This window comes from Nyctereutes procyonoides, unplaced genomic scaffold (genome assembly GCF_905146905.1).
Source record: "Nyctereutes procyonoides isolate TBG_1078 unplaced genomic scaffold, NYPRO_anot_genome, whole genome shotgun sequence".
NCBI classification, from domain to species: Eukaryota; Metazoa; Chordata; class Mammalia; order Carnivora; family Canidae; genus Nyctereutes; species Nyctereutes procyonoides.
In genome coordinates, this window is record NW_026575040.1 from 7,155,108 (window position 1) to 7,182,681 (window position 27,574).

At 40.3% G+C, this 27,574-nt stretch overlaps 1 protein-coding gene across 4 annotated transcripts; it reads right to left on the reverse strand.

The window, feature by feature from the left end:
• Nucleotides 1-26,933, reverse strand: KIF23 (kinesin family member 23). Of its 4 annotated transcripts, none has more exons than XM_055319721.1 (24): nt 26,867-26,933; nt 24,964-25,033; nt 23,763-23,891; nt 19,391-19,496; nt 18,862-18,998; nt 18,540-18,649; nt 17,771-17,941; nt 16,493-16,534; nt 15,660-15,772; nt 15,392-15,513; nt 14,059-14,161; nt 10,939-11,018; nt 10,734-10,853; nt 10,374-10,500; nt 9,510-9,668; nt 8,387-8,544; nt 7,525-7,698; nt 7,057-7,236; nt 6,462-6,773; nt 3,255-3,485; nt 2,232-2,314; nt 1,960-2,038; nt 1,299-1,369; nt 1-567 (listed from the first exon to the last, which is right to left on the reverse strand). In XM_055319721.1, the coding sequence occupies exons 1-24, from the start codon at nt 26,875-26,877 to the stop codon at nt 552-554; spliced, it is 2,904 nt and encodes a 967-aa protein (XP_055175696.1). In that variant the 5' UTR covers nt 26,878-26,933; the 3' UTR covers nt 1-551. The 4 variants fall into 4 exon arrangements, with proteins under 4 accessions (XP_055175696.1, XP_055175695.1, XP_055175697.1 ...); XM_055319720.1 differs by having other exon boundaries at nt 1,954-2,038; XM_055319722.1 differs by lacking the exon at nt 16,493-16,534.
• Between the last annotated feature and the right edge of the window lie 641 nt (nt 26,934-27,574).

Genomic DNA, 27,574 nt, shown 5'->3' on the forward strand with positions numbered 1-27,574 from the left:
TATTTCTTAGTGTTTATTTTAATTCTTTTGGTATATCTAAAAGGTCAGAAAGTGTATATATACATACAGAATTCAAAACAACTTCCTAACATGGTTTTAGTATTGGCGAGTCACTGACATTCTTATTTTGAAAGTTTGAATTGTCAAATATGTCTAAAGTGCATTCTTGCAAGCTAATCTATAGCAGCATTTGTTTTGTTTATAAAACCCTAAGTATTCAGACAAGAGCTGGAAAAGTCACAATAAAAAAGTGTGGTCTATATATATATATTTCTTTAATCACCCAAGACAAAACAAAACACTTGTGCGAATTAGTTATTAAGTATACAAGAAATATACAAAACAAGAGCATTATAAAAGTTCATATAGCAAGGCATAGAATATAAAAAGTGTGCTGAATCCTAGGTATCTTTGGAACCATTGATCTGCACCAGTGTATAATGTATCTGAGGTCTGTGATATTCAACAAAGCTGCAGTTCTGCAAGATGATTCAGAATACTCCTGGGATGGCTTTGGAGAAATCACCAACACAAATGAAAAGATGGTCGGGTCATGGTTTCTTGCGCCTAAAGTGTGAAAACCAGCATTTAGTATTGACACATTCATGTACTCGGATCTCCTAGGAATGCCGTCTTTACAAGGTCTCCTGTTTTATCGTGGGAAAGTTCAAACCTTGAGAAAGCAATTAATGGTTGCTGCATATCCAGTATTAAATTTAAAAAGCAGGATTCTTGCCTTCATCCTATTGCAGTGATTTTCCAACTTGCCTAAGGAATATGTGTTAAAAAATGGACTCACAGACTGAAAAGGTAGATATCTGAAAAGGGGTTTTACTAATGTGGAAAAAGAATGGACCAGACTCTTGGGTGTGCACTTAATAGAAGAAAAGGTATGATTCCTTCCCCTACCATAAATTCCACCACTCAGTTTTATTTTAGCGAACATTTACCACTATAACGAGACAAGGAGGTATGTTCAGAGACTGAATTACACGAAGCTGACTAAAGCCTCCAGCTTCCCTCCTTACAGGGTGATCTCAGTCTAGCCTTGAAGAGCTTAATGAGCATTAGCAAAGTATGAATAAGCATGGGTATCTTCTTCACCTGTCACCACTCTTACCAAGCCTTCTGAGGTTCTCAGCCCTGCTGCTGCAGTCTGCTAGAGGGCCCAGATAGTCTAGGGGGTAAACGGAAACCACGTATGTCCTCTTACAGTGGGTGGTAGGGAGAAAGGGTGGTAGTAGAAATACCGTAGGAGGGAGGACACACACAGAAAGGCCTAATTAGTCAGGACTCACTTGGGTTGTGCATGATGCTGGTAGCCAGGTCCCAGCTGAGATCCTGCTCTCATCTCCACAGCCACCGAACACTGAGAGGAAAATCACAGGAGAGGAAAAGATCAGCTCCTCTCTGTAGTCTTTAAAACCCAGTTCTGCTCAGATGGGTTCAACCAAGGTGGAATTGCCTTCTAGTGCAGCGCAGCCACCAATGTTAAACTACCAGATACCTGCAGTTTATTCGACACGGGCCACAAAGATGGTGAGCTGCAGGGGTCTCTAGAGATCATGAAGGTAATTTCCTTGAGGATGTTAGTGGCCAGGGCTTGGCCTCCTACCACCACCCACCCTTCCCATGCTCTTTCCAGAGGAGCCTCTCATCAAGATTAACAGTTCCACAAGGAAGCTGTGCTTCTGTGAAGGTTCCCACCATAATGCTAGAGTGATACGCTCTGAGTTGACTCTCGGGCCCTAACCCACTATACAGAAGACAGGGACCTTGAAGCAGAGAGCTCCAGGAGGAGCAGATCTGAACACAAATGAGTCTCTTGGCAGGTTTGCTGGGAACATGTGAGATCAGACCTCGGCTGCCTCTGAGAGCAGGAAAAGCTGGAGCCAGGGGGTTAAGATAGGTTGCCTCTAATTTTTATGAAGCAGATGAATATTTCACTTTTACCCCTACCCTTGTTTCTACATCAGTCCATTCAGACTCTGTACCATCTGGTGGGGCAGGTGCTGCTGTGGGAGATCTTCGTTTTCGGCTGTGGAGAAAAGGGAAACATGATGCAACAATTAGTTTTGTATCAAAGAACAGGAAAAATATTAGGAATAGGGTAATATCACTACAATCCTTCAGATAATTAACGATACATCTTACAGGATATTATGTTCTACAGGAATGAGCAGCTAAGTAAACTACAGCCCTCTAAAGAGATACATCTGATGATCACTCACCCAGTTGGCGATTCTTGTTTTAAAGTCTCAATATCCGTAAACTGAACAGATTGTCCACCACCTCTTGTCTTGAAAACATCACCCTGAAACCAAGAGAAAAGGTCACCATTACACTTTGATATACCCAAATGATAAACATATATTTCATACTTGATCTTAGCCAAAGAGAAGTGATTGATAAACATATATTTCAAACTGAACTTAAGATTCTACATGAAACAGTAAAGCCCTAATCACAAACACAGATGGTGCTTCAGACTGCTGGGTATTTACTATTAAAATACTTTAGAAATTATCTCTCACTAAACAAAAGTCCAATGCAATATAATCCAGAACATTCTTAAATTGCAAAAACCAATATTCCTTTTTGTTCAATCTATAATTTAAAAACTATACCGAGGAACAAGAAATCTACCAGAAATTTCTAAACGTTCTAAGGCATATTTTCTACTGGGTATAACCACTCCCCTCATATTACAGTCTTATTTGTAACTTATTATAATTAAGAACCATCCTCTAAATTAAATCTGAAATGAAAAGCGCTTTTTTTCCCAGTTACCTTTTACTTCCCTGATTATTCATTGACTCTTTGATCAGAGGAAAATTTTTCTACAGGCAGGGAAGGGAAAGGGCTCTGGGTAGCTCAGTAATAAGAAATTTTGAGAGGTCACATTTGAATGTGGCCTTTTTATCTGGAGCTGACAAATGGTAGTTCTTTGGGTTTACTCTTAAAGTAGTGGTTAAAATTAACTCTACAAGTACATAGATCTGGAGTTCCTCCAACATAGAATCCTGAGAATCTGAGCCTCATTTGGTAAAGAGCAGGTGATTTAGTCCTAGTTTAGCAGATTTACAGCCTGACCAGTTCCTTTAGTTTTCTAACGAACAAACAAAAAGGTTGTATCAACACCCATTTATCTTCGTTAACACTGCCTGTGTGTCATCAAAGGAACAGAAGAGTAAGTGTTTTTTTTGCGATGTTGACTTTCTGTATGTTTTTTGTCCTGTGTCAATTTTTTTTACCTTGATTAGTTTAGTTTCAATCTCCCCATCGGAGGCTAGTTCTTGGTGGGTCAGCATGTACTTCTCACACTTAGCTAGTGCCTTTTCATTTGCAACAGATACTGTGATGGCATGAGGGACATGTGGCTGCATGACTGTTTCAGTTTGCACGTTAGAGGCAGGCTTATGATCTACCCATCTGTCTCCTGCAGAGCGAGATCGTCTGTGGCGGAGACGAATTGGTGGTACGTTCTGATCAGGTTGAAAGAGGAATCAAGAAACAAGCATAACCCAGAATTAATTGAAGGGTATTAGAAGTGCAGCAGGTTTGGCTATGTTAGTTGATGACATTATCAAAACAAGTGCAGAGACCTTTTCAAAAGCTAAATATATTATTCAGATAATTTAAATGTTCTATTTGTATTTAACCACAGAACCAACAAACATCTTTTAATACCAGCTTGTATATTATACATTCTACCAAGGAGCTTCCCCTTTCAAAATAATGGAAAAGTTCTGGTTATGCCACCAGGCTTTCCTAAGTAGGTGGTATTCAAGAGACTTCTGTATTATATCCTCTATCAAAGCCATTATTTGTGCCTGCTATTGTAAAATCATTTCTTAAGTCAACAACTATGTTAAAAGCTTCAAATAAGGACAGTAAGAGAGTGAAACATGTCACAGGCCTCTAAACTAAAGAGAAAACACTCCATATTCAAAGACAGTCAATTGATCAATGCTACTGGTCTATATGGTACAATATGCTAAAGAACATTAAGTATAATAAGATGTATAAAGAGAATATAAATGAAGTATTTCTGACTACTTGAGATCTTAAAATCTCAAAAAGAATTTCAAACACAATAATGGCTAAAACATACCAATTTTTTTTTCCTCAAACATTTCATAAAGATTCCAAGAATGAAACTAAAAATGTAGTATCAAATCAGCCTCTATCAATCATACAATAAAAAACTAGTTGCTTCCAGTCAACTGTCATATGAATCTGGGAAAGTTAAATTTAGCACAGTCAGTCTAAGGCAAAGTATTTCACATACAGGACATAGTTCCAAAGATAACTCATTGCTTCAAACATCTCCTGTTTGTATAACTGAAAGCAAATGAAACAGTCTGTCACAGGCCAAGATCCTCCAAACTGGTCACGTATGAAGATCCCAACTTTAACATGCCTGTCTGGAGAACTGAAGCATTTCCCCTATAGAATCAGAAGCAACAGTCAAAACGCTAATGTAAGTCATGCTACTACAGAACCTGGAAAATAGAGTTTGCCACAAAAGATGCCCAAGTCTCCAGCAACAAGGAAACTTCCTGTTCTTAAAGTGGCCTAACTGGGGAGCCTTGGTGGCTCTGTCACCTAAGTATCTGCCTTGGGCTCAGGTCACGATCTCAGAGTCCTGGGTTAGAGCCCTACACCAGACTGACTCCCTGCTCAGCGGGGAGTCTGCTGCTTCCTATCCCTCTGCCTCTCCCCGCCCACTCATGTTCTCTCTCACTCTGCTCTTTCATATAAACAAATAATCTTAACTAAAATGGCCTGATGTTGAACAAGAAAGTCATGCTCTTGTGACCTACCAGTTAGCAAAGTTGATAGTTTTCCTGAATACATTTAGCAATACATACATTATGAAGCAAGCTTCAAAAAGAGGATAGTTATTACAATCTACTGTCATTTATGGAATCAAAGATATAGTTTCTTCCTCACTGAAGTATAAATTCAGTATACCGGACATAATTTTTGGCCAATAAACCTTGATGTGTAGCTACTAGCCTAAACTTTGCTGCACTTCTAAAGAGATTTGATTTCAAGTGAGAAGTTAAAGGATCTCTAGTAAATCCTCTTAAATATTTGAGAGCCGAATTAGGTACACCACATTAATGTTAATCAGGCATAAACAGGCCTTGAATAGTGTTTGCCCTGTAAACTTTCATGAAAAGTCAAGGGGATTTATTAGAGTTGATCAGAAAGACCAGTCACCATAATTTACTCCCTAAAAAGGTTTCAAGCAAAATCTGCAAAGTAAAGAACTTAGAACTCAGGATCATCTGTTGTCTTCGTAAATACCCTGCAGTTCATCGCTATCTTTTAATAATCAGGAGTGCAGGCCATTGAAATGAAGCTTATCTCTACCCTAAATTATAAGAAAACCTAAAGCAATATAGTATTAATTTGTTAAAAGACAAATTCTAAAAGAGCTATAGTAAGATTTTACTAAATATAGATTCATATTATTAACTTGGTCCATGCGTTCAAAGGAAAAACTTTATCTTAATCCTTAAGAAGAAAATTTAAACATGAATTTCTTTAAACACCCTTGACTGAGGCTGAGCCCTTTTGAGATAAAGGTCTTAACATTAAAAGCAATTTACTAGACATGCAAACCTTCAGTAGTTATAAAACAACAGGCTTGGACTATTCAGAAACAGTCAATGTTAGGAACATCAAAAAAAGTGTGTGGCGGGAATGAGGAACTATTTTATATTAAAAGAGATGGAAGACACATAACCACCTGTAAGGCATTCACTTTGTTGGGATTCTCGATTTAAAGTAGAGGATATTTATTCAATTAGTGTTAACTTTCTTAGGTTTGATAAAGACGGTGTTTATATAGGACAGTGTCCTTGTTAGGGAGGAAGTGTCACAAAATGTAGGATTCCTTCAAAAGTTCAAGGAAAAAAATCATATCTATTTAATTGACAATTGGTACATCTAGTTAAGGGGAAAGGAGGATACTGTACCATTCTTTCAACTTTCTGAGTTTGAAATTTTTCAAAATAAGTTTGAAAAAGCAATTTTAAAAATAAAAGTCCAAAAGCAGCAAAAAATTTGAGGAAGGAAAACCAAAAAAAAAAAAAAAAAAAAAAAAGTGCTCTGAGATACTCATTCACAGATCTTGTGGCTGCTCATTAGTTTATGCAAATGAAAAGCACGGATTACTGTGGGACTCGCCCAATGGACCTGTGTTCTCTGGTGGTCCTGCTGTGGCCAGATGTGTTATAGCTTTTTCAGATGAAAAGCTAGGCCTCAATTTCAGGCTGATTTTTCAAAGTAAATAAAAGAAAAATTAGACTTTCTTTATACTGGAGTCACCCATCTTTCCATTGAACTCTCTGAATCAAGTCACACACAAAACCCCCCCAAAACAAAACAACCAAACCCCAAGATTAGAATCTATGACTACAGTGCTTTAAGAGAACACTGGCACTAACCCTGCAGCAATGGTCCTCTTCTAGCTCTACCTCATTTCTGAATGTGGGGACCACCTCCCTGCCTTCCGTCCAGTACATTCCTCGCCTTCTGTCTGACACGACACAAGTTTTACTTTGTCCTGGCTCCTGCTGCCTACGCCTTGCAATAGAGGTGACATTGACAGGTGTGTTGTACGGAGGAATTTTCTGCTCCCATTCCGAAATACAGGAAGCTACAGAAATGCTGCTGCAAGAGTTAGAGCGCCTATGGAGCTGTGGCTGGCTCAGGAGCTGCTGGCCGGTGGGAATCTGAGCAATATAGTTACTAGAAAGCTAAAAAAATGGAAGAGAAATTAGTGAGCAAGAACGAAACACTGAGAAACAATTCACTGTTTTTCCTATCATTTTAGTATGTTAGAATTATTTTTACCGAGTTAGTATATATTTTATTCTGAATTTGCATTAAATTTGTGTTTATGCTAAACTTAGGAAAAGTTACATAGATAAGTTGGAGAAATGCACTAACATAAAACAACAAAGGAGGCATCCTAGAAAGTTACCTAATCTAAATAAATTTCCTCTACTGCAAGTGACTGCCCAGCCACAAAGTACTTACAGGTACTGGTGACGGAGAGACGGCTCTTTGAGTGACTTTTTCCCGGTCCCGCTCCCGAGAGGGTCTCTCCGGCTTTTCGGCTTTGGGTTCAGTAACAATGGCCTTCAGTTGTTTCAGTTTCTCATCTTTGACCCAGAGTTTATTTTGCATCTCCAGCTGCTTGGCTGCCACCCGGCGCTCCTAGGTTAGCCACAGGGACACACGTCTAATTCAGTCACACCAAACAAGTGAGGGCACCAGACCACCCAGTGGTTTTATTTCCTAAGTACATCCGTCCTCCTGGAGTCAGGCAAGCCTCACTGTACCCGCTCACTTGTCATGTGTTTTAAGGGCAGAGAAAGGAAAAGGAATGGACCAAATGGTTCCTGCCACCACTGCCACCAAAACCCCAGCCCAGGAGCACAGATTCAGAACAGAGTAGGAATAAAGCATTGTCCCGAAGGTCAGTGCCACAGCAGCCCCACTCACACATTCTTTCTCCCACTTCATGGTCGTTTCCGTCACCATGCCCTGCAGCCTGGCTTCCAGTCTGCGTTTGTCAGAAAACTGCCGCTGAAGTTTCTGGTTCTGAGTCTCGAGTTCCTGTTGCAGAGTGCGCTTATCTTCTTCATAGATCGTAGTTGTCTTTTCTAAAATTTCAATCTGGGAAGGCAGACCATTCTGTTGAGGATCTGGCTCATAAACACTGCATGTAGCTGTGAAATAATCTTTCCAGTTTGCTTATGCAGCAGGCATAGTTGTGGAAAGAAAAATCATGGAAAAAGCAATTCCCTTTTATAATTTCATCTGAATTCCTATCTCCATCCCTAGAAGTGAGAACTTCTAAACAAGTTCCTCAAGAAAAGATGGAACTTTGACTTCATGTGAAAATGATTTTCCCCTAAAATTAGACCTGAATTTTGTATTTTAGGCTGTTTTCAGAATAGATAACACTGCAGTAGTTGAGATGAGCTTCTGTCTAGAATAAATGGGTAACCCCTAAATGATACTCCATAAATAAGAGAACAAAACTATTGTCAGAAGTCGAAAAGCAAGCTATAACCAGAGCTAAATTCCAGAAAGCCCTCTAGAAACTCACTTGTTTGGTCCAAGAACATTCTCTCCAATTGCTAAAGTCTAACTCAGGAAACTAAGAGTATATTACTCTTCTAATGCTTTTCAGTCACATTTCCTCTCTTCTGGGATGAGGTGGAGATTAGTAAAGAGATTAGTAAAGAGGTAGAGATTAGATTACTGGTGAGAGGCTGAGAAGGTGAACAGCTAAATCAGAGAACAGTGCTAACAGCCACCAGCCAGTGCTACACATCCACTAAACAATGCCAAAACAAACCTTATACTCTAAAGTTTTGTTTTTCTTCTCCAGTCGTTCTATTTCCAATTTCTGTCCTGTGATCACCTTTTCTTTTTCATTTAGTTTTCCTTGAATGTAGTTTTCTTTATTTAAAACAGCACTGTCGAATTCTTGTAACAACGCTTTAAACGTAATAGCTGAAACAAAACATGCAAGCCAAGTTTTTACTCCAATTCCAAAATAACAAGTGAAATCAACTTTTATTAACTGGTACTTTGTAAAATGTAGTGATTCGGCAAATCATGAGGGTTAGTCTGTAGCAGAAAACAAGAAGGAAATCCAGCATTTATCAGATCTACTTGAGACCTTCCTAGAAGCTGTTTTTTACTGAAAAACACAATCTTTAATTTTGCATTGTGGCATTGCCTTGTCATCCCTTACAGGTAAGTAGTCTGCTTCAAAACAAATGCAAAAACAATAGTAGATTTAGGATCATTTGGATCCGAATTGAAATCCCTGATACACCAGTTACTTGTTATGTGACTTGGGCAAGTTACTTAATTTTTCTGAACACATTTCCTCCTTTCAAAATGGGTATGTAGATATCACTTATCTCACACCTTTCCTATGAAAATGCAAATGGAACGATGATAAAAATTATAGATCTACTCACATGCACAAGCCTATTCACTGCTCTACATGATTCTCACACATTATCTCATCCCCACCACACCCTCTGAGGTAGGAAGAGTTAAAATGCCCATTTGGCAGATAGGAAGAGCAAGAAATGAAAGATGAAGTCATTTATTTGCCCAAAGGCAGTTACTAAAAGTAATTAATATTTATGAAGTGCCTTGCAAAAAAGTAACTAATAAGAACTAAAAGCGAAGTATCTACTAATCCTTGGTAGATTTAAAAAAATCTACCCATCACTGTAGATTTAAAAAAAGGAGAGAGAAAAAAAAAAAAAAGGAGAGAATACACACCTTACCTGTATCTTCCATTTTACAAGATATGGGAAGGTTCCTTGTCAGTGTAATTGAACAAAGCCTTGAGCACTATCAAGTGCAGAAACAAATAGCCCTTTAAAGATCTGCCCCACCCAAGAACTCATTGCAAATTTCTGGAGTTGAAATGATCAAAGACCGCTTTTGGCTCTTACATTGTTTGTGAAACTCCTCAATCATCATCTGCCGTAAATAGTGTCGTTTCTCTAATGCTTCGATCAGCCTGGGAAGAGTCTGCTCATCGTTGATGTCCAGAAGTTCACAGGAAGGCAGAGGTGGAAAACTCTGTAAAACCACCTCTGTAACCAGTGGTTCTGTGTTGAGTTATAAAGATTACAAGCAGTTACATGGGAGAGAAAGCTTATTTAAACAATTTTAATACTTGTGATTAGAACCCCAGTTCAGTCAGCCATGTACTTTGAGTTGTCACAATCATACTTCCTTAAAAATAAGTTATTTTTTTATTTTTTATTATTTTTTTTATTTATGATAGTCACACAGAGAGAGAGAGAGGCGGAGACATAGGCAGAGGGAGAAGCAGGCTCCATGCACCGGGAGCCTGACGTGGGTCAGGCTTGGTTCAATCTCGGGTCTCCAGGATCGCGCCCTGGGCCAAAAGCAGGCGCCAAACCGCTGCGCCACCCAGGGATCCCAAAAATAAGAAGGAAAAGAGGGGGAAAATAATTCATTTAGACTTTGCTTCAATATTTTTTTGTTTTGGGCAGCCCAGGTGGCTCAGCAGTTTAGCACTGCCTTCAGCCCAGGGCGTGATTCTGGAGACCCAGGATCGAGTCCCATGTCGGGCTCCCTGCGTGGAGCCTGCTTCTCCCTCGGCCTGTGTCTCTGTCTCTCTGTTGCTCATGAATGAATAAATATTTTAAAATATATATATTTTTGTTTTGTTTTGCACTTGTTTCTTGAGTGCAAGGGAAGTAAATAGTTCCCTTATGTGAAATCGACCTTAAGGAGAGAGAGGCTGACAAATGTCAGGTGCACATGATGTAACACCGTTATCATACCATCTCCAACTGGACCTCCTCGAGCCTGGTTTCTGTATCTTCTTCCAGGCGTTAAACCACATATTGCCTTGTCTACTGGTCTCGCTACTTCAACTTCTTGGGTCACTTCTGCGAATCTCATGACTTGCTAAGATACAAAACACATGGTAGGGTTTTTTTGTTTGTTTTTACAAATCAGCATATTTAAGTCTCCTTCAGAAATTCCTAATGAAACAATAATAGGTTGGTCATTAGTTACCTTCTGTAACTAATGGTTCTATGTCAGTTTTAAAAATATTTAAAATGTCATTCTTCACATCCAAATAGTTGTTTTCTCCTTAGAAACTCTGAGAATTTAAAGGATAAATATATCAAAATTACCAAGCTTTCTTCATAATCTTCAGCCTTTGGGTTCACACACACGATCATACGTACTTTACCTTCCCCGTCGAAGTAGTTCTTGAACAGATGGGTTAACTTTGAATCTCGGTACGGAACCATCTGTAAATACATTCAAACCCAAATATGTAAGACAAAACAATGCACACAAACAAGGCTATACAAATAACGAAAGGCTGTTGCTTACTTTGTTAGTTCCGTACATTTGGTTCTCTCTCAGGACTTCCATACATGTTCTTAGCGTCATTAATGACTGATTGATGTTTCCTGACAGAAAAATATAGTCAGAAGATACTTGAAAACAGTAAGAGTAGCTAAAATGTAGTCCATTTGCCTATAAAATCCCCACTTCATAGAAATAGTATTACAAATGACAGGTTTTAATGGCTCAATATGAGAAGCTGTCCTCGCATGACCTGGCAGTATTCAGAAGTATTTTATTTATTTTATGTTTTTTTTTAAGATTTTATTTATTTATTTGAGAGAGTGACAGAGCAAGCATGAACAAGGTGGTGGGGGGATGGGCAGAGGGAGAGGGAGAAGCGGACTCCCCTCTGAGCAGGCAGCCTGATGCGGGGCTTTATCCCAGGACCCTGGGATTATGACCTGAGCTGAAGGCAGATGCTTAACCACCTGAGCCACCCAGGCGCCCCTCAGAAGTATTTTAATAGCTGTGTTTCAGGAGTTGAACACCATCCTTCACAGATTCTATCAAAAGGACTGCCCATGGCATGCAACATTATATACTTCATGGCCCATAAAGTTTCTTCCAAATCTTAAATTCTATGAAGAGTATATTAGATGCAGATGTTCATTATCTTCATTATTAAAATATTATCTCTAAAACATGACCATTTCAGGCTACAGTTGGCTTCATCAGCACTGAAGTCCCCCCAGCACCTGGAGGGGCTCCTGTTTCTAATAGTCATGTGTCTCCGGATCCAGCTAACTCTGTCCCTTCTAACATCCAAACAAGAATTTTTTTTTTTTTTTTAAGATTTTATTATTTCTAAGTAATCTCTACACCCAGTGTAGGGCTCGAACTCACAACCCCCAGGTCAAGAGTCACACACTTCAAGTATCTGCCTTCAGCTTGGGTCATGGTCTTGGGGTCCTGGGTTCAAACTCCACATCCCTGCTAAGTAAGGAATCTGCTTCTCCCTCTCCCTCTGCTCATTACTCAAGTAAATAAAATTTTAAGAATATATACTTTTAAAAACACATTTCAACCTAATTGGTTTCCTTTGTAATCCTATGGTTGTATGTTATTCTTTCAGAAATACTCTGTGAAGGGTCTATGGGCTTTACCCTGCAGCCATGGTACAAAGCCCTGCAAGATTACCCTTTAGCTACCAGAAGGACAGTGGCCCCCCCTGCAGCCTAAGTGAAAGTTACTTGTTTTCTAAATTTTTTAAGGATGGTGAGAAGAGGAGGCCAGCAGCATTTTCCTAGTCCCCAGCCTGCTACCCTTCCATGTTCCCCTGCAGGCCTGCTCCTGCATCATTTTGGTATCTATGAGGACTACTGTAACAGGTCACCAGAGGGCCCTAACTCCCATAACTCCGGTCAGTCTCTTAGTTTTTGTTCCACCTGTTCCACATCCATATTACCACTGCCAGTCCTTTCTGGTTTTACTCCAAAGCATCAGAACCCTCAAGTTTCTACTTTCTTCCACTGAGATAAACCTCTTCCCATCAAGGTGAATCTTTCCTCTTGTGACCTGGGTTCCAGATGCTCTGTCTTATATACAGATACATAATTTCGAGGGTTTTTTTGTCATCTCACCTGGCTATCACCTTCTCTTCTCCTTGCCAGGTTCTTTAAATCCATCACCTCAAGCATCTGTTCTTCAAGGCTCTGCCCTCAGCCTGTTCCCATCTATCCCTCCATGAATAATTTCATCTCCTCTGTTGCTTCCATCATAGTGGCAAAACCTCAAGTCAGATCTCTCTCTTTCCGCATGCATGTACATCCAGTGACTAGGCACTTGCACTGCAATATGCTGAACATATCTTACACAAACTCTCTAACTTCCTACACCTGTACCTCATACTGCTTTCTCCTCAACCAGGATCTTGGATCTGCCCCCTCCCCTCCTGCTTCCTCTCCACATCCAAGTGGACTTACTTCCTCACTATCTCTCCCTTTTCTTTTTCTTTTTCTTTTTTTTTTTATCTCTCCCTTTTCTCCCACCCTTGCCTCCAGAGGACATGACTTGCTTATCTGAATTACTGCAAAAGGTTCCCAATTCTTATCATACCTCTAGACCTGCCTTGGTACATTAATTCTCTACACAGGAAAACAATCTTTCTAAAAGACTCATTCTTTATTGGCTTTAAGGGGAGGCTGTATAACAGTAGAAAGACACAAGCTTTGAGAATCCAACCAAACTGGGTTTAAACCCAGGCTCCAGTCTTGGGAAAATTAGGTAACCTCTTCCAACCCATTTCCTCATCTGAAAAATGGGTATGAAACAGTTCTAAAAGGTCAGAATCCAGAAATTAAGCCCATGCGTAGTAAATACTATGATACACACTAGTTCCTTAGTAATTGGCAACCACCATTATTCCTTCAGGGCAAAGTTCAGGCTTTTTAATATGACAGAGAAGGCCTTGCCTTGCTCTGGCACCTCAGTTGTCATGGGTCACCAGCCCACACCTCCCACTTCAGTGACCTTGACTCTGCCATAGTCTAGTTTACAAGTGGCTGCCTCCTCTGTCAAGAATGACTTTAACCCTGTCCTTTGTATCCCACTCAATTTAAGTGGGATTAGAATTAAGCTTCACAGATTTCCTCCCTAAACGTCTCCTCACACACATCCCCAGACTGGATGAGTGTTCAAATACTGGCACACAGTAAGTAGTCCATAAATGCTATTACGTAAAACATAACATGAATGGTTACACTAATGAAAGATTAAAACAAAAAAACAAAAACAAAAAAACCCCCACATTTCCTTCCAAGTTGCTTTGTGTTCAAAGATTTTTTCCTACCTCCAGAAGCCAGTTTTACTAGTATGAATGTCGGAATAACTGTTAAATCACTTAACTTTAAGGATCCAATACTTTACTGGTAACACATACAATATAACTTGCTTTGTATTTATTTTAATCACTTATTCTCATTCCTCAAGAAGTCATTGTAATATACTGATACCAAACCAGCATAACTCAAGAAACAGCAATGACCACTACACTAGCCTCTAAATTATCAAAATTGAAGACAGTTTTGCTTAATCACCTATCAATAAGCAGATGACTGGCATTACAAGTCTTTGAAAGTAGCAATAGATAAGTGCTTTGCTCACCAGCTTCACGTAACCTGTTCCCTTCTGCTTTTGTTCGGTTAGTTCTTTCACTTCCAGCAAGATCTACCAGGGACAACTGGCTTATAGTGATTTGTTCCTTTTCCTGAAGGGAAGATCGTAATGCAAATGTGAGGTATAACTGGTTTACAAAGTTCTTTAAACAAATTATTGAGTCTTAAGTATCACATTTGCACAATACAAAACAGTAGGGCCAAAGGATACAAGTTTTGCGGGAAGAGTTTGCTAAAAGCATATGCTCAACATACACATGGTAGTGAGGGTGACTTGCCCATTGTCTGGTCTTCCACATTATGCTCTAAGCTCCATGAAAGCAGAGACTGCCTCTCAACCAATGTTCTTATCTCTAGCACAGTACCTCGCACTCAGAATCTGAATCTGTGCATGCTAAGTAGTGTGTCTAGAACAGGCCTATCCTAAATTTTTCCATAACCAGGTATGTAACAATTTTATAATCGAACAATTTCAAAATATTGTTTAATAACAAATGAAAAGAGGTACTGATTTGTTATATTAAATGTGTTTAAAGGACAGCAAGTGTATGTGGAGGTGTGACTTAGTGTTTTCTAGCTAACGTTTGTGAGTGCTGACTATATAAGCCAGACACTGGCCTCATAAGAACTGTACATGCATTGCCTGCTTTAAATCCTCACATTATAAAGAGTTTATCACAGGTCAGACAGCTAGCAAATTAATAGGACTGAGAATTCAAGTCCTGCTGGTCTTCAGTACCCTGCCATACCATGTCCTCAGGCCATGTGGAAACCTTCATGATAAGGGTCAAATGGGATTATACTTTAATAGCTTAAAGCTTTTAAATGATTCCTATTCAGGATCAAATGCTTTTACTAATTGATGTAAGTCTTAGAGTGTGACAGGCCCAGCAGTAAAGGATGATCAGCAAATGGGAGGTCTACTGGCCTATCAGCCAAGGGAAGAACAATTTAGAATTGTTATCTCCTAAACTGTACCTACCCTGGAAAGTTAACCGCTGACATTTTAAAACCATTAACTGAATTCCCACATACAAAATGAGTCTTCAGAGATAAAAAATAAGGACTAGTACATACTTATTTTATCTCCTCTATTCAAGAGATTTATAAAGATTTGTAAACCTTTTTCACAGGTTCTCAGATTCAATAGCCAGTTTCCCAAAACCACACTTTATAATGGAATAGTTTTTAAGTGTGAAGTCATCACCCACATATAATAATTCTAAAACAGTCTGCATTGCAAACTTCCCTGATTTACTCTAGTTCCAAATACTAATAAGGTTCAGTTAAAACAAGAAAAACACCACACACTACTAATTTACCTGTAAGACATTGTCTCCATCTGCATCCAGGGGAGCCTGAACTAATTTAATGTTGAACACGCTATGGGAACGGCTGGACTCACGATTCAAATGTGTGTTAGCAATACGTCTCTTTTTCTGGCCTGTGATGACAGAGACATCATTGATCACACCTGAACTCAGTCATTACAGTATACATGCTTTCTACTAAAAAGTACTGCCATCAGATTATAGTAGCAACTCTCAGGATTATATTTCAGATTTTCCTAATTTTAGCTCAGTTTCTAACCTCTCCAGAAAACTTCAAAAGCCTCCTCAGTGGATTTCACTTCTACTTCTGTACATCCTGCAACGTACATGTTATGGTTCTTATCTTCACGAAGCAATTTAGATTGTGGTGGCCTGTGAGAAAGAAAAAGACAGGAGTCTAAATAATGAGATCCTAATTATCTCCGTTTAAGACTACGACTAAAATGCCAGGCCACATGACATCAATTCGTACAGTGGGAATAAGCCTAGCCAAAAGCTCCAAAAAACAGTAAACATGGGTAAGTAAGTAGAAGAGTAGTCAGGATTAGTTACACAACAGGGTCACAGGAACCTATGTTGTTTTAGAAGCTTTGCTCTAATTTGTTCTAATAAAGCACACAACACTTACTAAACACAGAGATCAAAACATTATAGCAACATCACATGCACAGGTTAAACATCAAAATCTAGCATTTCCCTAATTTTAAGGGATCAACAGAGAGAGCTGGTTCTGACATCAGAGTCAGCTGGTTCTGACATCAGAGTCAGCAAAAGACAAATTCAGGAAGAGTTTGGTATATACCAGGAATGGCAATCTTTTTAAAGTGGCTGGTCAAGTTCTGATATGCATAGTAGGGTAAGGATGGAAAGGGTGCCGCCTGTTCGGCCTCCACGTCATGAACGGTGGGAGAAGAAATGTGTACCAGCCACCATCCCTCAGTATATGCCCAGGCGGCAGGGAGGGAGGGGGCTTGAGGAAGCAGCCAGCCCAGGGCCAATGAAAAACCATGTACATGCAAACATGCCACAGATGCCAACCACTAGTATAACTGCACCCTTCTCCTTAAGAAAAAAGTCAACATCCTCACATACACAAAATCTGTGTTCCTCATGGGCGTGCTGCAGCTGTTCCACCTACCAAAGGAATAAGGCGTAAGTTACTGTTTCTACAGCAGCCAGGCTCAGTCCAGAGTAGTGAGAGTCACAGTGAGTCCGCTCTTTAAAAACCCTCTACTTGTAATATTTCTTCATCATATTTAAAAATATTTTGAAGTTGACCCAGCTCAAAAAAGCAGGTTAAACACCGCCCTAACCAATTAAATCTGAATTCAGTGCCAAACATGCACCCAGTGAGTTCATTCAAGGAGTTATCAGAAAGGTTACAAAGGCATGCAGGGCATGTTTGTCAGTCTTCTTTTTGTAAACGAAAACCAAGATAGGCTTCTATGAAAATAATCTCGTTTAGAACAAACCAAACAGAAACGTAGCTCATGAACAAAAAATGAAACAGATTGGCAACAATGAATGACATCACAAAAGTTGAAGAAGCTGGTTATACAGAACTGATACTCTGAAACAGATGGGAAAGTAAGGAATCTATCAAATGCTTAATGTAATTTATTAAACCTGTTCTCAGTCTAATGGTTTTCTAAATATCCAGCTGTTTCACCAATAATGTTGAGTTAGTTTTCATATTATTTATGTTCTGAGGGGCCCTAAACAAAGCACTGAAGATAACCATTTCACTTAGCAACAAAACCATCAACTCAAGAACAGGATAGTAATGTGAAATGAGACTCCAGAGTCTGCTCTGGCACAAATGCGGATTGTGACGCCAAGCTGTAATTGCTTGCTCTTCAGTCTGAACCGGCCAAGACCCAAGGAGATCTAAGGAGTTGTCTTTTAACTCTGGCAGAATGAGGATACAGATGTCACTTCATATTAATCAGTGATGAAAAGGTCTGTATTAGTTGTACAGACAACAGCTTTGGGCTCTGTTCTGTAGAGATCTCCAACTACAGATGGTTAATGTGGCTACCAGCTCCCAACACTAAGCGTAAGGTTCTTGAAAGGTAACCCACACGCATAGCCCCAAGGCCAAGAGTTCTCAAGAGTAATGTCGAAAATGAATATTCAGGTCTCTCTGCTCCTTAGATGCCTCAACCCACTAGTTCCCGAATATAGCTGCATACCTGGTTAAGAATAAAATTATGTGTTGAACACCAAATGCATGATATACAAGTTATATTTCACTATGCAAACAAAAGTAAGCATTATCACCATTTATTACTGAGAAAGCTAAGGCTCCCTGAGGTAACGTGGCTTCCCCCACAGTTAAAAACCTAAGATGGGACTCTCTTCACTACTTACTTAGGCTTTATGGGATCAAACGGCACCTCTTCCAATAGATCATATATGTAATTATTATATATTTCAATATAAGAGACAAATACACCATAGACACTGTCTTCATCAACCTCTTCTGCTTTGCAAAATTCTTGTACATTTATCATATCTGCAAACTCTGGGTCTATTTGTCGTCTGAAAAAAGAAAAAAGCCAAAAAGTATGCTCTTATACGTTGAGTCAGTATCAAAAGTTAACTGATCCCAAAGGGAAACTAAAAGATCGAAGTTAAATGACCTGTCAGTGCACAAAGCCATCTGTTTGTACTCATGGTCAGCCAACAGTACCCTCCCATGCCCTCCAGATACACAGCCCTGGCTTTTATATCCTCTCCACCCAGACTGACACCTTCTCTGAATAGTAATTCAAGGACTGTGTGCTCAAAACCAAAGAGAACATCTGAGCAGACAAACTTAATTAAGAACATTTTGGGACACCTGGGTGGCTCAGCAGTTGAGCGTCTCATGGTGTGATCCCTAAGTACCAGATCGAATCCTGCATCAGGCTCCTAGCAAGGAGCCTGCTTCTCCCTCTGCCTGTGTTTCTGCCTCTATCTCTGTCTCTCATGAATAAATAAATAAAATCTTTAAAAAAAAAAAAAATCTTCAACTTTGATCTCACTAAAGTCAACTGTCAGACCAACTCTCCTTCATGTTCATCATTCTTTATGCCTGAAGACACCACCAGACAGGGCTCCCCTTGGGCCAGTGTCACATACAGATGTGAATACTCACTTGCTAGAGGGGGTTTTTGGATTGGGCATGGCTTCTCTTTTCTGCCGTTCTAACAAGGCATCAACTTCACACTGTATATCCATGCTATTCCTGTCATTAGACTTAAAAACCTGAAGTGGGGGTAAAAAAAAATCAGACCAAGATTTTTTTAGAATTTGACTTAAATAGCAAGAAACACATTTAAGAAATGAGAAACATTTAATATTTCAGGTTTCAAAATGTATCCAGTGTATTGTTTTCCTTTAACACTACTGTATTTACAGGTATCTTGGTCCCTTTGTCCTCGAGATAAATAGTCACAACACTAAAAAATTATACTTACATATCGTTTAGCTTGAAATGACCCTATACTGTTAAAGATCATGTCCAAACAGCGAGGAAGCAGACCTCCTTCCCCTGGAGAACCAGTCATGGTGTGAGTTTTTCCACTTCCTGTCACACCATAGGTAAAAAGGAGACCTACAATGGAGCAAGTCACATGGAATATATATTAAAAGTCACACTTGGTTATACCTTAAAAGTCCTCCACTTTTAATATTTACTCATTGAATTAAAAAAACTCTTAAAATTAGCCACCTCAAAAAAGCAGGCTTTAGGGGCACCTGGGTGGGTCAGTTGGTTAAGCATCTCTGACTCTTTATCTCAGGGTGGTGAGTTCAAGCCCCGAATTGGGCTCCACATCCAGGTGAAGCCTACTTAAAAATTTAAAATTTTAAAAAGCAGGTTTTATACCACCCTAACAAATTAAACCTGAATTCAAGACCAAACATAACCAAATATATAAGTATCAAAAAAGCTTTATCAGAGGGGGATAAAAAAGAAAATGTAACAAAAACTCCAATAAATCATACCGTTTTTGCCATGAATGAGGTCATCTACCAAGGGATTAGCCACAACATCAAAAAGCTCCTTCTGGGTGGTATGAATCCCAAATACTTGTTTAAATGAATACTGAGTCTGTGAAGATGGAAAAAATAAAAAGCATATGAATGGACTTTCACTCTATCCAAGCTAGAAATATATCTGTTTAAATGTATTCAGATGTTTCTTCATGAACATTTAAAATCTAGACACACAGAAAACATAAAGTCTTTGAACTTGGAACCCTTAAAAAAGTCATGACATGACTCAGTTATATCCCTTATAAAGAGAATGTGGGGGCAGCCCAGGTGGCTCAGTGGTTTAGCGTCGCCTTCAGCCCAGGGCGTGATCCTGGAGACCCGGGATCAAGTCCCACATCGGGCTCCCTGCATGGAGCCTGCTTCTCCCTTTGCTTGTGTCTCTGCCTCTCTCTCTCTGTGTCTCTCATAAATAAAAAAAATTAATTAATTAATTAAAGTAAATTAAAGTAAATTAATTAAATAATAAAACAAAATAAAATAAAATAAAATAAAATAAAATAAAATAAAATAAAATAAAATAAAATAAAATAAAATAAAATAAAGAAGAGAAAGAACGTGGAAATTTTAAGTCCACTAATGCTTCAAAGACCAAGGCTGATTTTGGACAACAAAGATCAAAATCATCATGACTCAGTCACAGACTTGTAAAATTCATCAAACATTACTCCAAATACTAATTTACCACTTGCTCTTTTAAAAGGGCATAGCAGGGGCAGCCCAGGTGGCTCAGCGGTTTAGCACCACCTTCAGGCCAGGGCGTGATCCTGGGTACCCCAGATCAAGTCCCATGTAGGGCTCCCTGCATGGAGCCTGCTTCTCCCTCTGCCTCGCTCTCTCATTCTCTCTCTCTCTCTGTGTCTCTCATGAATAAATAAATAAAATCTAAAAAAAATAAAAATAAAAAAATAAAAGGGCATAGCAAAAAAAAAAAAAAGCAAAATAATAATAATAAATAAATAAATAAATAGGCATAGCAGCATAAAACCACGTGTTTTGGTGTACTGTCTTAAAGCCAGAAATGGGGTGGCTCAGTGGTTTAGTGTTGCCTTCAGCCCAGGGCGTGATCCTGGAGACCCGGGATCAAGTCCCACATCGGGCTCCCTGCATGGAGCCTGCTCCTGCTTCTCCCTCTCTCTCTCTCTCATGAATAAATAAATAAAATCTTAAATTAAAAAAAAAAAAGAAATGAACTATAATCTCATTTGAATTCTTCTATGAAAGAAATGTTAATTGTGACCTTTAAAAAAAACCAATACTTCAATTATCAAATCTCTATCAAAATATGATTATTATAAAGTTATAACCATATTACCTAAAATATTACCAAACTCCTACTTGGAAAATTAGTTTGGGGGCTGGGGTATATAGATATATCTTCATGTAAATTGAATTGTCCTAATTGTACAGGGGCTGGAGTTCTATTATTTCCGTTTTTGTTCTTTTTCTGTTTTCTTGTATCGTAGACATTGCAAGTGTTTCTGTGATCTTCCTGAATTTCACAGTTTTTACTTCACAAATGTCACTAGAATCTATTATGGACTATAGCCTTTGTCAAGCAGCACCCCTCTTTCCTATGTTAAATACACTTGTCCTTATTCAGCCTGTACAGATAGGACTATCATGACCCTTATGTTTTTAAAATTAGCAGTCTCCAAAAGGAGACAAGTATAGATTAGTACTCAAATACACTAATACAACAGGTGACCAAAAAAAAAAAAAAAACAAAACAAAAACAGGTGACCCTCAGCAGGGAGCATGTGCCAAGCACTGCCTTAGCCTGGCAGTGAATCATTTAACTCTGACCTGTGATTAGATACTGCTAATTACCATGTTCATTTTAAAACTTGTTAAAGATCACACACCTACTTCAGCTAGGCTAACTCTCATTTCTTGGAAGGTTTTATTGCAATCCTGTAAAAATAGCAGTAGAGTTCACAAGAAGAATAAGGAATCTTAGGATGGAAAGGATACACATAAAATAGTGCTGACAGCTCAGCCAGATGACCTCCAAGTCCTTGTGAACAAAGCCCTCCTTTCCAGTAAAGAAAACTGAGCCCAATGGGAGGCACTTGCCCAAGCCTGCAGCGCTGACTGGTGTCACAACCACTTCCAGTGCAGCTCTGTCTCCTGTCACAAGGCAGTGAGAAAGAACTGTTAATCCCCACCAAGCTTGCTGTCTACTTTACATACTTGAAATTAATCTAACAGAGAAGTGAAGTTCTTCACAGCAAGTCAGTTCTCAGTTATTTGACATCTTTGAAGGCCCACTCCTCACGAAGCTGTCCCAGAATGTTCATCCTTCGTCCACTGAATATTCATTGAACAGGGAACAGGAGAGAGAAGGCACACATCCCCCTGAAGCTTACACTATAGCAGGGAGAGAGAAAATAAAACTCTTGATGTGCTAAGTGCTATCAAGGAAGCACATAAAGGGCAGACTAGGACAGAAGCGGGGAAGGATGCCACTTCTGATAAGGTGGTCTGGATATTCTCTCTGAGGAGGTGATGTTTAAGCTGAAATCCACAGATGAGGAGCCATTCATGCTAAGAGCCAAAAGAAAGAAAAAATCCATGCCCAAGAGGACCACACTGAAACAGGATTCGGGCTTATCCAAGGAACTCAAGATGACTAGGACGAGTTGACAGTGGAGAAATAGAGCAAATTAAGCAGGATTTTGCTCATTTAACGACTATGCCTTGAAAAATTTTAAACAGGAAAAGGGTCAGATCAGATTTATACTTTAAAAGCTCTCTCTGGTGGTTTTGTGGAAAATGAATTGGAGAATAAGATTCAGAGTGGAAGCAGGCAGTCCAGTTAGATTTCAAAGTATGGTCAGCAAATCAGTGCCCCTCTAAGAACTGGTTTGTTTCCTGTCTAGGAGGAGAGAATTACAGAAATTGAAGTTTAGAAACTTTTCTAGCCATTTGACATGGCTGCAACATCCCAGCATGTGATCAACAGGCTCATCTCATTGAACAGATTATAAAATCACTTCTCCATGGTCTAATTCAGATGGCAAAGCTGCACAAAAGTATCCAATCACAATGCACTAAAAAATTTAAAAAGCTGTTCCTTCACCACAGATCATTTGAGAAGCACTAGTCTTGGTGATTAACAGTAGGGCTAAAACAGGGACAAGGGCAGTGAAGATAGAAACAGAAGGACAGTTTCACATTGGAGCAGAACTTAAAGAATGTACTAGTCAATGGGATACAAGCAGGAGACACACGGTACTACCACTTACTGAGAGGAAATGAGGAAATGATTTAGAGGGGAAAAAAAATCAAGACTTCTTGTGGACACATAAAATTTGAGATGCTTACATGACATGCAAACAGTGGATGTTCCAGCTTAGAGTGGACATAAGGTTTAGGCTGGAGATTAAAAAAAAAAAACAAAAAAACAAAAAACCTCCAGAACTATAAGCAACATTTAAAGCCATGGGAAAGTGTAGAGAAGAGAGCCCTAGGTGTAGCCAACCCCAGCACTGAGAGGTTAGAAAAGGAAGAAGAACCTGAAGAAGGTGGCCAGTTACAGCTGAGAACATGGAGACCTGGATGGGGAGACGGAAGAGGGCTTCAGGAAGGATGGTCCTGCTGACAAATGGATTATGACAAGAGGTGTCCATCCAATGTGAGCAATCCAGAGGCCACTGTGGGCTTCTGACAGTCTCACAGGAGCAGGGTGCATGAGGGTGAAAGGCAGCTGAACAGAGAGACAACAGCCTGAATCCATGCTTCCTTCTGCACTCCCATAGTCCATCTCTTTCAGCACACTGATTTATTTTATCTATATAAAGGTTACCCTTTTCTATCTGGTTCCCCCAACTCAGATGAAAGCCCCATAAAGGCAAGGATTGTGTCCTACTCGCTTTTGAAAATCTCCTTCTGCCCTGCAGCTTTAGTGCAATGTTTGAACTGAACTAAACTCACTTTGCTCAAGATTTTATTAAACAACACTTCAAAGGAGGTCAAAACAAATACAAAACGCCTATTGCTATTTTAATCTGCACATGAAATTGTGTGTCTGTATGTATAGCGACCTAGCACAATCATTCAAGATCCCAAACCTATGCTCTAAAAAATAAATATCCAGTACAAGAAACTGCCTCATATAAGCAATCCCCTAACTCAAAGAATATCAAACATAAGCCTATCCACACTTTATATAGAGAGGTTAGAAGGAAGTAAACAAATTTTTTTTAAAAAAAGTAGAAATGTGACTTGTGTTAAATGTTAAAAAAAAAAAAAAAAAAAACGGAAAAGCCATTTCAGGAGAGAACATCTCAAGTAAAAACAGCTTGGTTCCAACGGGAATTACCTCCTTATAATCTCCATTTCGGTTGAGCCTGTAACCCTCAGGAGTATGAAGCTGAACGGTTGTATTATTGATCACTTCTATGCAGCACTCTTGATCAGGAAGGCTCAGTGGGCGCACCCTACAGTACACCTGAAATTACAGGAATGTGCTTCCAGAATGAAGGTTGACTACTTTTCATTTAAGCTTCTCATTCATTCATCCAACATTTGGTCTCTCAGCATAAGAGATTTATATGAACTTAGAGCTATGAAAATCAAAACTTGCTACCAGACATTGTCAGCTATAAACAGATCTATCAGGTACGAGGAGTTTTAAATACACATACAATGAAAATAAATTTGGATGACAAAAGCATCAAATCACTATTATACTGGCACAAATTGAGTAAATTTATATTACCACTAATATAAAAATCTCTAAAATTGATAACATATCACACAATGAGAATTATTTGAAAAGCTGTTAGAATTTGTTGATATTGGATATCAAATAAAACTTGACAGCTTAACACTATATATCAACAAATGTAACGTATATACAAATAAGTATAATATACAAATGAGTAAGCACATCATCTGAAACACATCTTCTTAATCAGTGATAGGGTCGAGGAAGAACTATTCAGCTGAAAATGCAAAGTATCTGTTTCCCCCCACCTAGAACAAGAGACACATTCCGGTGCCAGTGAAGGAGAGAGAAAAATATCCCAGGGCAAACCAACCTTCTTTTATTTGCCATTTGTCTTTAAAAGAAAGTCCCAAATCCTGAAACTCATGAAGTACGTGCAGTTATGATGAGTTACTAGACTGAATTAAGCTGTTCTACACCAGTGTCTTTACGGAGCATACCATCAGTTACTATTTAAAAGCCCCGAAGATGGGAGAGGATGCTCATCCAAGCAGAAATTTCCCTGCCTTCCAAGAGAGTAGAAGAATTCTCCGGGACAGCTGAAGAATATCTTTCATTATCTAACTTTTCAAGTTATAGTTAGTTATAGGAGTTATGCAACTGACATACCCAAACACTTCATTTTACTAATGAATCCTACATAGAAACAAAACTTTAAAGCTGGGACCAGACTTACCCATTTAACTAATGTTCTCTGACTCTGCTTCCACAGCTCCATCCCTTCCAAGCATACACAGAAGACAGAAGAGAACGGAAGAAAACACACACACACAAATTCACAGGGAGACCTTACCCCCACTGGGTCTTTAAGACTTGTTTGGGATCCTTTCTTCACTAGAAGTTTCCTGGGCGTCTTAGTCCTCCTGGTCACAGGTTAAAAAAAAAAAAAAAAAAAATCAGTTCAAAATAACATACAAAAACCTCACCTATAATTCACAGAGACAGTCTTCCTCAGGTTTATAAAGTTATCCCTGAGCAGTTCTAAAACATGACACCCCAAATAACGTTAAGAATAAGCTGCATTAGAAGAATGTTTGTGGGGAAAAAAAAAAAAAAAAAAAAAAGAATGTTTGTGGCTCACCTAATGCAAAAGTATGGCAAATTGGGTTCAGGAGACGTCTTTGGTACTAGATAATTTTCTATATTTAAACTAGCTTGCATATTTTCTTGGACGACAATTTTACAGAAGCACTACAGATTCGAAAAATCCATAGATGACTGAGACCTGGTTTATCCTCAAGACCTAGATGCACACCAGCGCACACACTGCCCCAACATCCATCGCCAAGGCAGGCTGACAGGTGATCAACTTCACGAAATGATTTAAAAAAAAAAAAAAAAAAAGCAGATGGGGAAATCCATTCTTTCAGCAAGACGTACGTCTACACATTCAAGGAACAAATTATCACAGTTCTCTAAGCCATCATCCTTTGTCCTCGAACACAACTGGGTCTTTCCACTGCCATTTCTTGCCCTCTTAAAATCAGAAGCTACTTTGGGGCTTCATCAATCAGGCTGTCGGCTTTCCTCCACACTGCCAGCCCCCACGGTTACCAAATCAATAGTGCAGCTGGACATTTAACAGTAAAATTAAGCGCGGCAGAGACTGCATAGAAAATCAAGTATTTTCACGAGACGTTTTGAGACGAAACAAGCAAGCCAATTAGCGTTTCCAATACAAAATATTATAGTGGGTCTCCTAAACTCAATATATATATATATATATATATATATATATCTGCACATACACATATATATGTATATATACATATACATATCCCATATATATACATATTTACATATATATGCATATACATATCCTACATACATATATGTATTATACATAAGCTCGATATATATACTCAATATATATATATACACATACACATATATTACACATATATATACCCTATATACACATATATATGTGTACATATACATACATATCCCCTACATATACATATATACATATATACACATATACATATCCCAAATATGCATATACGTATATATACATATATAATACATATACTCTATATAAACAATATATATACACATACATACATGTATGTACATATATATTATACGTATGTAAACTCAATATATATGTACCCATACACATACATGTATATATACATACATCTCCCGTATATACATATACACGTATATATGCATATACATATCCCATATATATACGTATATATACATATAATACATATACTCTATATAAACTCAATATATATACACACACATATATACATATACATACATGTACACATATACATATGTGTGTATGTATATATATTTTTTTTTATTTATTTTTTTTAAGATAGGTCTTCACTCCGGCCCCTAGGATAACCAGCTGCTCCGCCGCAGCGGGCGCTGCTTCCCGGGCGGTGGGGCCGCGGCCTGCGGGCCTGCGGGCCTGCGGGCCTGCGGGGCGGGGCTGTCACGCGGCCCGACGCCCGCCGCCCGCCGCGCTCCCGGGGCTCGGCCGGCCTCGACCTGGAGGGCGCCAGGGCCTCCCGCGCCCCCGCCCCCGCGCCCGCACCTCCGCGGCGCCCCCGTCGCGGGACCCCACCCGGCACAGAGCCCCCGAGGAGGGGCCGCCGCGGCCCGGCGCCGCGCCCACGCGGGGGGCTCCCCCTCCGGGGCCGGCGGCCGGTGCAGACCGAGGGGACGCGGCCGGTACTCACGCTGGCTTCATGGCGGCGGGCGCCGGGCTCTGCGGGGCGGGACGGGGAGGGCGGCGAGGGCGGCGGGGGCGGCGGGGGCGGCGGGGGCGGCGGACCGCGGGAAGTGGGACCCGGCGGCCCAGGCGCGGCGCTCCGGGAGCCCAGGTGAGCTCGCGCGCGGCGCATTTCAAACGGGCCAATCAGCGCCCGCCCGCGGGGAAAGGGGCGGGGCCTCGGAGGACGGGCTGGCGCTGCCGGAAGCGGGGCTGGTCTCCTAGGCGACCGCCGGGCGCGGGCGGGAGCTGCTGCTGCGGGGCGGGGCTGCAGGGCGGGGCTGCAGGGCGGGGCTGCAGGGCGGACCTCGGAGGCGCTGAGACCCCGCCCCTCCTCCCTCATTCCCGGCCGAGCGGCTCGGGGTTTTTCCTTGGGGCACAGGAAGCCGGCTGGGAGGGCAGGGCCTTAGGGGACCCCCCGCCAGCCCGCAGCGTTCCCGCCCGGGAGCTATGCCCTGCACCTCGGAGCCCCTCCCTGGCCTCCACCCCACCCCGCAGCACGCGGGCTCCCCCTGTGCCCTCCACCCTTCCCGGATCTCCCTCGCCGCTGCCCCCGGCCCTTCCGCAGACACGCGCTGTTCCATCCAATGCCTGATCCCCGGAGCTGTGATACAGGAAACCCCACGCCCAAGATGGAGCCCCAGCCCCCCCGCAAAAGCGTGGTCAGAACCGGTCA

What these genes read in the sequence shown, in the direction of transcription:
- KIF23 (XM_055319720.1), bottom strand. An exon ending in AAATGTACGGAACTAACAAA is followed by an intron (nt 10,854 to 10,938) that starts GTAAGCAACAGC and finishes ATGTATTTACAG; the next exon opens with ATGGTTCCGTACCGAGATTC. An exon ending in TGAAGTGGGAGAAAGAATGT is followed by an intron (nt 7,237 to 7,524) that starts GTGAGTGGGGCT and finishes TGGCTAACCTAG; the next exon opens with GAGCGCCGGGTGGCAGCCAA.